At 42.2% G+C, this 10,527-nt stretch overlaps 1 protein-coding gene across 1 annotated transcript; it reads left to right on the top strand.

Moving 5' to 3' along the window:
• The first annotated feature begins 6,925 nt into the window (after positions 1 to 6,925).
• LOC102711536 (ethylene-responsive transcription factor 12-like) lies at positions 6,926 to 7,880 on the top strand. The gene has a single exon (XM_040524466.1). It carries the CDS (start codon positions 7,128 to 7,130, stop codon positions 7,686 to 7,688), a length of 561 nt encoding a protein of 186 aa, XP_040380400.1. The 5' UTR covers positions 6,926 to 7,127; the 3' UTR covers positions 7,689 to 7,880.
• Positions 7,881 to 10,527: the final 2,647 nt, after the last annotated feature.

Raw genomic sequence — 10,527 nt, 5'->3', positions numbered from 1 at the left:
CTACTCGTCTTATTTAAAAAAAGTTGAAAGTATTATTTATTATTAAAAATAGTTTAAGTATTACTTATAAATTTTAGTATTTGCACTAAATTTTTGAATAAGACGAATGGTCAAAAAATATAAGTAGGGACGGAGGTAGCTGTGGTGTACTACTAATTACTGAGTCCGTACAAAAAACCTTCATTTTCAATACTATCCCGCAATAAGTTTATTTTTCAGATTTTAGATACCATGTTCTGACTCTTCGTTTTATTTGAAATTTTTTTGTAATTAATATTTTTATTGTTACTACATGTTAAAATATGAATAATTCTTTATGCATGACTATTTTTTAAAGTTTTTTTAATAAAATTTCAAATAAAATGAATGATCAAAGCATTAGGCACAGAAATTGAAAAATGACGTTATTATGGGACGGAGGTAACAGCATATTTCACATATTCCTCTGCGAAGCTACCAATAAAAGATATTCTTAATTTTTTAAATTCCAAAACATTTGTCCCATAATTCACCAAACTCCAAATAGTAACCCTCTAAAATGAAGTATTTCAAAGCTAAGTAAGAGGGGCTAAAAAAATAAGATCTTTCTAGAGCCAGATAGTACTGAAATTTTGACACTTTGATCCTTATCGAAAACTTTTTTATAAATGGCCCTATGAAAAAACTTATTTCACGAATAAAATTTTTGACCGCACCAACGTCATTGGCGTCGTCGTTGAATAGTACGGCACCAATATCTTTGGCATCATCGTTAAATCATTATGTTATACTCACGTGACCGGAATACGGCGCCAATATTTAACGATAGCGTCAATGACATTGGCGTATTAAAAAATCCATCCAGCAAGTTCTTTTCAGCGGTCTATTTATAAAAAAAGTTTTTAAATATAACCAAAATGTTAAAATTGCAGTAGATAGTATACCCTCCGTCGAGGTTTGGTCGCAGTCTAAGTAAAAAAACGTCGAGAATTGATTGGCGAGTAAAGCCTTCTGTTTAGGTTTGCATGCAATTATTGTTTTCACCTACTGGCTATTCATTTTCCATGCAAGGCTAGACCAATACCTTCGCATGCAAGAAAATGAACTAGGCAAAATAATCGTTCTATGCACTAGAGCTTGAGGAATAGAATTATTTTTGCATCACGGAGTAAATAGACTATAACTCATCTTTTTTCCTCCTCCTTGGTTTGGCTACCGAGAAGAAATAGGTGGTAATTGTATGACAAATAATCTATTTGCAAACAAAAAAATATTTTGTGAATAATTTTTTATATACGTATTAATAGCAATCTACAGTCAATGCTGGAAAATAAACTCCATTGGAAAAATCACAAAATCAATTCTAAATAAAAGATTAAAAATTTAAATTTTGACATATTAGTATAAACATAAGCGAAAAGATGTGGGTGGTGCTGACCAAATCTGGATGGATGGAGTAAATGATGTATTTACTGTTCCTACCGTTTCCAAAAGACTTTGTTTGTACACCCTCATACTTTTTGCCCAAAGACATTAATTTTTGAGCAATTATTGAATGTGAGTTAGGTAATTAGACGATAAATATATTCAATTTGGAAAAGAAAAGGGCCAAGTGCCTTGGAGTTTGAAGAATGAAGAACATTTTAGTATTTATAACTTTATATAGGTATGTGTAGAGTAGGTTAAAATAAAGTATTTTTAGGAGGGAATTGGTATTACGTCTGTCCAAAGTATCAGTATTTCTAAATTATTTAGCAGCCATTAAGGTTAAGAAAAGAAATTTGTTGTTGTTTAATAAATAATGAATTGATTGGATCAAAGGTTAAGTGGGGTTAAAATGAATTGAATTGTGAACCGACAGTGATTGATATGACCAATATGATAGAAATACTTACAATTTGTATATGGTTTAAGTCATAGAAATAGTTACTAGTTCCATGCCAAAATAACTTCAATTTTAATAATCATACATCTACAATAATTTGTAAATAAAACTAGTATAGACATATTCTCAGTGATCTAAAACCAAAGCAATAAAATAAACTTTGGTGAAAAAATATAAAATTAACTCTAAATTTTTGGTTGAAAATTTAAATTCTGCCTTATAACCCTAAGCAAAAGCAAAAGAATCGGGCGCTATACAAAAGGTAAAAATACTAAAATTCCCTCCACTTGTCAAATCTCAATAAATTTTACACTAATACTGCAATGTTTAACAAAAACAAATTTACTTCATGATGAACTAGAATGATTAAAAATAATCTTATTTAAGGCCTAGGGCCATGTTCGGTAGAAGGGGTGGGGTGGGTTAGTTATCTGGCGCGGAAAACGTAGTATTAGATTAGTATATGATTAATTAATTATTAATTATTTAAAAAATAAAATAGATTAATATGATTTTTAAAACAATTTTTCTACAGGAATACCGTTTAGCAGTTCGGGAATCGTCTGCGCGGAAAACGAAGAGGTTAAGTTAACTTAGGCCCCGTTTAGTTCCTAAAATTTTTGGGAGATGGGTCACATCGACATATATGGTCATATATCTAAAGTATAAGTATTAAACGTAGTCTAATTATAAAATAAATTTCAGATTCTGCCTATAAACCACGAGACGAATCTTTTGAGTAATTAGTTTTAATGTTTGTCTATATTTGTACTAATTGGTCTTTAAAGATTTGTCTGACGATTTTTTCTATAACTGTTTAATTAGTTTTAATGTTTATCTATATTAATGTTTCACTTCGATGTTTAATGATTTTGGTTCTGCATAAGTGTAATGTTTTTGGAAAAGTTTTTTTCCGCCGAAAATAGCTCGAGTACTACTGCTCCATTCCCCCTTCCTTGGTCTAGGTTGATTCCTGCCCCGTGGATTTGGTCTCTGCTTCTGTCACAAAAAGTCGTGTGGCCACTGGGATCTTAAGGTGCACGGTACACCATGGACGGTGCAGTGCGCACTGTGCAGGCAGGCGCGCGCGCCCGGAACATCCGAACATACGTGTGGTCGATGCGCATTTGATTTGAGATGACCTGAGATATACTAGTACCACTAGCCATGTCGATGGAACGGAGAACGGGAGTGGGCAATGAGATGTCAGTCCAACCTGCGCGACTGATCGTGTTAACCTAATTGATGAGTGGCCAATCTATCAAAGCCGTGTACAATACAGCAGCGTACGTACTCCATGCGGTAGGCAATTTTCTGCACAGAAAATAATGATTGTTATTTTAATTATGAGACACACTAGTACAAGCCGGTCAATTTATGGTCGATGTGGGCAGCGACGCGGACACAGCACCGTCCATCATCCATGCGGATCCAGGCATGCGCCGCGCGGTCAAAAAGACCCGGGGCGGCCGGTCGACGCGCGGCGCCATCTTTTCCGCGCCAACATCTCGGCGACCACGTGTGCGGCGGCCCGTCCTGCCCCCACTACAGCGACACCCGCATCGCTGCCCCACGAGAGAGGCCCCCGCGGCCTCCCCTATCGCTGACATGCCGGCCCCACCGCCGTCGTGGGCCCCGCCCATCCCCGCGTCCTTATCCTGTGCCTACTCGACACGTCACACGTGTGCGGCGCCTACTAACGTAACAGTAGAGTCGCTAACTATCACCACTATGGAATGCTAGGTGACTGGTACTAGCAGTAGTAGGTCACAAGCCATATATACGACCATGCCATATTGTGCAGTCATAGAGCTGTAGCCTGTAGATGCTATCGATCCTCTCAATCTCGATCCGGTTCTTCCTCTGATTTTTCATCTGTCACGAAGTCCGATTACTGTTCCTTTTAATTTCCTCCGCTGCAACCGCCGCTGCTGCTGCACGGGCGTTCGCTCTCGTTCCGTTCGTCATCGCGCGCGTACGTGTGTGGCAGGCGCCGCGCTCGGCGCGGAATACGGCGAAGCGGCTCGATGCTCTGATGAAAGGCGGGCTAGGACGGCGTACGCACCACGCAGCCGTCTGCTGTTTGGTACAGTGGACACAGCGCGGCGCCCCCCAGGCACGCACAGGTATATATGCATGCGATAACATGACATCACGGCGCGGCTGGGATCACGTGAGGGGCGGAGAGCCAGCCAGGCAGCGACGACGTTTGGGCCGGCCGCACGGCGCTCTCGTTTTCTTTCGCAGCGGGAGATTGGCAGGGTCGCAGGCAGAGTGTCAGGACGGGGCGGCAGGGCAGGGCAGGGCAGCGAGCCGTATACGGCATGGGGAAATTATGGCGCACGGCCGGCCGGGCGGGGCCGGCCGGAGTCGCGGCGCGTGGCAGCGGCAGGCGTGCATTGCGCGGGCAGCGGGCAGGAGTGGTGGTGGTACGTCTGCGTGCGTGTGTGGGGTGTCACCGGAAAAGACAAGTCGGTGGTGCTGCCGTATGGTACTACGCCGTAACATGGTAGGCGCGCCGTAGCCAAGGTTGGTTCTCGGTTTTAGGGGTGTGCCGTGCCGTGCGGTGCCGTGCGTGTGCGCGGGGCGGTTGAGGCAGTACGGCCGTAATATTTGAGAATAAAAGGATTGCACGACTACTGACTACTCGAGTACAATGCTGTGAACACGGATTGCTAGCTCGGTGAAGCCGTAATGTTTGGTCGGCACGTTCAGTTGGTTAACAGTCTCGTATTTTCATTTACAAATATCCGAATAATAAGGTATAAACCTTTCATATTTTCTTGTTTGTGCAGTTAATAACGGTCCAGTAACGCAGCATCCAATAAAGTAATAGAAAAATAAGTCTTCACGTTTTTTCTTTGGATAGAATTTCCGAGATTAATCGAAAGAAAATAAGAGAAAATATCAAAACAATTTTTGACCATGTATAGCCTTTAGTCGGAAAAACAGCAAAAAAATAGGGAAAATATCGATTTTTTTACCGTGTATTACAAGAGAGAATAAAATATCAGTTATTTAGTCGGACAACTGATCTCTAATAAAAAAATAACAAACAAGAGTCCAGGTAATGATACAACTTAGAAACATCTAAATATCATATTAAAAATATAAAATAATTGATATTGAGGGAACAGTCTATCTATAAATAAAAAATCTGATCAGAAATATAATTTCGGAATTAAAAATAAAGAAAAATAATAAAAAGAGTCCATGTGTAAATGCAAATTAAAGAATCCAAGTTTTGGTTTAACATTTTAAAATAATTGATATTGAGGAATGAGTCCATGTATAAATACAATTTGGAGACATATAAAATTCCGGATAAAAATAGTTAAAATTAAGAGAAAAGGTCAACATTTAAATTCAAACTTTAGAAGTATCTAAAATTGAATTACAAATTTAGTATTATGCAAAAAAAGAGTTTATGTACAGAATAGTTTAAAATACAGGTAAATGAGATTTGTGTAATAATATCAATATAAAAATAAGAGATCTTATATATAGATATAATTTATAAAGATACTAGCCGCACAATATATCTGGGCCATGTTTTTCTCTATTTAAAAATGGCATGGATTGCACTCGTACTCCCATACATCTCAAAATAAATCAATCTTTTACATTTTACCAAAAATTGAAACGTTACAATTAACATTTTTATTTTTATTAGGTGATAAATCATGAATAATATTTTTATTGTGAATATTTTTTTAAAAAAATTATTATATTTTTTAATAACACAGATGATCAAACGCCAGACATTAATAATCAAAAGTTTCTTTATTTTGGATTTATTTTAGAACAGGGTGAGCAGTGAGCATCACAACGAAATGCATGGAATAATACAGTGGCCGGCCGCCCGTAGCGAGATGTGGTAGTACTATCGGGCTAGCCGGGTCCATCCAAAACAGTATGGGCGGCTATACCCTACACAGTACACACGCACGGACTGTGCACAAAGCCTTTGGCCTTTCATCAATGGTACGCCTCTTCCCAAGGCAACGCCGCTCGCTGCGCTGCACCAGCAGCGCTCGACAGGTCCTCCCGCTGTCCCACCCAGCAGAAGGCAGGATGCATGGCAGTCAAGCCTCGCGCGTTCCCAAGGCCCCCTCCACTCCCTTCCTCCCGCTGCTGCTGCTCCTACCGCGGCAGCCTAGCTTTGCCTGCAGCTCGCCATGCCCGTCTCTTCCCCAAAATAAAATTTTCCACATTCATCTCCCCACGAGATTTGGACGTGTCGATCCGGTACCGTCGGGTTGGCGCGCGATAGCTACTGCTGCCCACGAGCTGTGATCAACGATGCGTGAGGTGGAGTAATTTGGAGCGTGACAGGCGGCCACCCACCGAACGCCGTGCCGGATAGGCCACCCACCCACCGGGAACGCTGGGCGTTGGCGTTGGCGCCGGCGGGGTCTGGGCCGCGCGAGACTGCTTCTGTTGAGCGGCGTTGCGCCGCACGCACGCGTCGGCAACCCGCGGCGCTGCCCCCCGCGCCACGACACGGCTCTTCCTCGCCCACGTGAACCTACCCGGGGCCGAACCGTGTCACGGCACGTCGCCCCCTATACGCCAAAACGCCAGCCCCGCACGTTACCTCGGCGCGGTTGCTTTCTTCCTTCTTGGCTTCCATCCGCCTGCTGCCGCTGGCAAGTCGGGACGTACTGGTACGTGTGCGTACTCGTGCCGGGCCCAGGCGCGGGTCACTTCTCCCCCTGGGCCGTACCGTGTCTCGCTTTCTCCCTTGGTAGGCGCCGCGCGCGCGCGCACGTACGTACTCCTACGTCCGCCTCGTCAACACGACGTAACGGACAGGGGGAGGTACGGGTACGGTGGACCCGGGTGGTCCGTGTGCAGGTCGTAGTAGTAGTACTCCAGTAGGGAGGAGGAGCTGCAGGACAGGGCGTTGGGTGGTGGTAGGGCTGGCGTCACGGCGACTAGACCATTCGGGGGCGTCAAATCGCGCGGCGGCTGATGAGGCCGAGCCGCGCGCGCCGCTGTGGTCAGCGACAGCCTCAAACCCCCCAAAACGCAGCAGGCCCCAGAGCGCCAGGCACCTACAACTACTAGTACTACTAGTACGTACCACCACCACCTCGCCATTTCACGAGGCGAAACGCAAAGCCGACGCGAGAGCGAGCGGCCACCGCGCGCTAGGTACTAGCGGCCACTATAGCTTAGCTCCCCGTATAAAGAGTCGCTGAGACTTGCTTGTCACTAGCAGCTGCTGATCCGTGCACACTGCACACACCGCCGGTCGTGGATGCGAATGGAGGTGGAGATGGGAGTGGGAGGAGGTGGAGGTGGGGGGAGAGCGGAGGCGCACTACCGCGGGGTGCGGAAGCGCCCGTGGGGGCGGTACGCGGCGGAGATCCGGGACCCGTGGAAGAAGACGCGGGTGTGGCTCGGCACCTACGACACGCCCGTCGAGGCCGCGCTCGCCTACGACCGCGCCGCCGTCGCCCTCCGCGGCGTCAAGGCGCGGACCAACTTCGGCAGCGGCAGCGGTGGTGGTGTTGGTGGCGCCGGCGGCGGCGGGCACGTAAATGGCCACCGGCAGCTCCCGCAGCTTCACCACCGCATGCACCAGCCTCAGGGCCCTGGGCACTTCGGTGGGCTCGACATCAGCCACCCTTCGCCCTGGCACTACGTCTACTTCCCCGCAAAGATGCAGGCGATGGCACCGGCGGCGGCTGGCCATGTCGCCGCATCGTCGCTGCCGTCGACGACGCTGGAGCTCCGGACGGGGCCGAGCGGCGCCGCGGCGCTCCCGTTCGACCTGAACGAGCCGCCGACGCCGTCGCTGCTGTTCGGCTCGACCTGAACGTAGTGTAGAGCATCACTGTAGTAGGACCAAGGATCAAGCTTAGAGATCACTAGTAGAGATTGCGGTAACCAATTAATGGGGGGTGGAGAGCACTGGTCCGGCTGTGTACATACGTACTAATTAAGGAAAGTTTAGCGTTCTCGCATTGCCCCTGTTCTTGTTTCCTTTTTAAGAACTTTTTAACCTCTACTCCTTGATCTCGACTGTAAGACGCTTTTTTTCTTACTCGTGGTTAGGGGTACTAACCTGCTCCGGTATGGAAGGGTCTGCTCATATTTTACGCACCGGGGATGCCAGTCCGTTCCGGACATTTGATTAGTTAAATGCGACTATGCGTTTCTTTCTTTCCCAGATCCATGGTCCAACAAGGAAAGTAAATTGAAAAGATATTGCCTTTAGGCAGGGATGGATAGAATGGTCGTGCATGGATAGCACGTTCGACTCGGGGCAAACATGGCCTGCTCGTTTTATTTTTTTTATGAGCCGGGCTATGCAGCTAGAGCTGCTTGCGAGCCTAACAAGCTAGGCCACCAAAAACACGTGATTCGTCGGCGTTTATGGATTTCACTCCGGGAACGCATAAGACCAATAACAAGCTAGGTCACCAAAAACACGTGATTCGTCGGTGTTTTTAGATTTCACTCCGGAAACGCATATCGGTGTTTATGGATTTCACTCCGGGAACGCATGTGTTCAGTTCATAACTTTAATATTTGGATATAATTTTATATGATTTATATGTTTAAACTGAAAACTTGCTTGTATAATCTATTGAAAAATTGTTTAGGTTAACTTTTCATGCATGGCTCATAAGCCTAAAGAGACAGTTCGAGCTTTATAACGAGCCGAGTCGAGCTGGTTTTATCTCGTTACGATAACGAGCGAAGCCGAACCAACTTGTTATCTTAATAAGCTAGACCGAGCCATAAGCTAGACCGAGCCGAGCCGCTGGCTCAGTTATCCACCCCTACCTTTAGGTTAAGATTTCTGATTATAACCTATTCTTTCATCTTTCCTTTCTGTATTAGATTTTTTTATTGTAAAGAGTTAATTTTACTGTTTATAAAGCTAGGATATAAATTATAAAATATTTTGTCTTGCTTTCCATCTTTCAGCAAGAAACAACGCAGTCTATGTTATTCTACAATTTTGACTCGGAGAGTATGTTAAACTCATTTAAATACGATCAAACGAATACCACATGCTTTATCTCATGATAAATGTTTTTATAAGTGAAAATCTGTACCCTTCGTTACGAAATAATTTTATTTTTCGAATAGCCCACATATATCAATATTTTCATCCATCTTACATTTATCAATTAAAAAGGATTAAAATATATTTCATTTTATCAAATGCAAGTGCAATTGTCACCAAATTTATCTAGTTCTAACATATATATTTTCTACTTCCATAAACTCCAACAATAAATATCTAAATACAATCTTATTTTGAAACAAACAAGAATAATATATGAGGGGAAGTATATTTGCTTGTCAAAATTTACTGCTAGGGGTAGTTGTTTGTTTTTTTGGATGAAAACAAAATGGTACCTTTAGAAATATAAAATAATTTGGGTAAAACTTTTACACAGGTGTTTTTATTGATGCAAAGACCAAGACTGAAAAATAAAATACGATAAGAATCCTTAAAATTTATTCCAAATTGAAGGTTAAAATTTAAGTATGGGTACAGGAAAAAAGAGACCAGGTTACGAGCGTCCAGGGATGTCTAAGCAAACCAGGCCGATCTTTATTTACTTATCGCTCTGGAGAACAAACCCGGCCTGACTGACTCGACCAATTATTTGCTTTCTAGTCCCCATCACACCATGAAGTTCCCGAATGCTAAGAGCAAGTACAATACCAGTACCAGGGTTATAAGTTAGCTATAAGTATATTTTAAAGAATAAAGAGATGACTGAGAAGTGTGATGAACTACTAATTTATAGTCAGCTATACACGAGCTCTAAAACAAAATATGCGTATGATATATGGGACTATGTATTAATGTTTCATAGATAACTATGGTATAAATTTGCTATTAGATTGACTATAGATAAATAGAAGCCAGTAGTTGACTATAATATTGAACTTGCGCTAAGAGAGAAGCGTGATCCACGCCCTTCGAAACGATCGATTTCGATCACACCATAGTGTTACATACACTTTTTAAAGAGTGCGAGATTAGCTGATTCCGTCTATCAACTGATCCATTTGGATAACTATAAGATAGAACACATCTTGTTGGTTACTCTCCATGTTTGCTTTATCATTTTATCTAGATTTACCTATTAAAAAATATATAATATATATATGTATATCTAACAACAACGTAGTATCAATTTTTTTCCTTTTTTATACTTACAAGCTAAATTTTAGAATTTTTTTTGAGTTTTTCAATTGTAATTTATTTTTTGTCTTGTTTTTTAAATCTCGAAGAACACATATATATAATTTTATTCATAAATTATTTTTATTTATAAAATACCATTTTGTTCTCTCAAATAATCGCTCTCTAGATTTATTAGTACGTGTGTATATATACATATAGTGTAGGTAAGATTAGAAAGTATACCATAAAGCAAAGAAAATAACTATAATAATATAAGACACGTTATAAGACTACATAATTCTCTAGATATACCACGTTTGCTTTGATTTTTTATTTTAGAACGTGTCACATCTGATAGAAGGAGTACTTCATCCATCCTAAAACAAATCAATTTTTCAGTTTCAAAATACAATATTTTTCTCTCCGTCTTATTAAAAAATTTACAATTAATATTTTTATTTTTATTAAATGTTAAAATATAAACAATAATTTATATGTGACC

The sequence above is a fragment of the Oryza brachyantha genome, chromosome 5 (genome assembly GCF_000231095.2).
Source record: "Oryza brachyantha chromosome 5, ObraRS2, whole genome shotgun sequence".
NCBI lineage: Eukaryota > Viridiplantae > Streptophyta > Magnoliopsida > Poales > Poaceae > Oryza > Oryza brachyantha.
The sequence above is the reverse complement of the archived record's forward strand: the minus strand, read 5'-3'. Positions and strand labels throughout refer to the sequence as shown.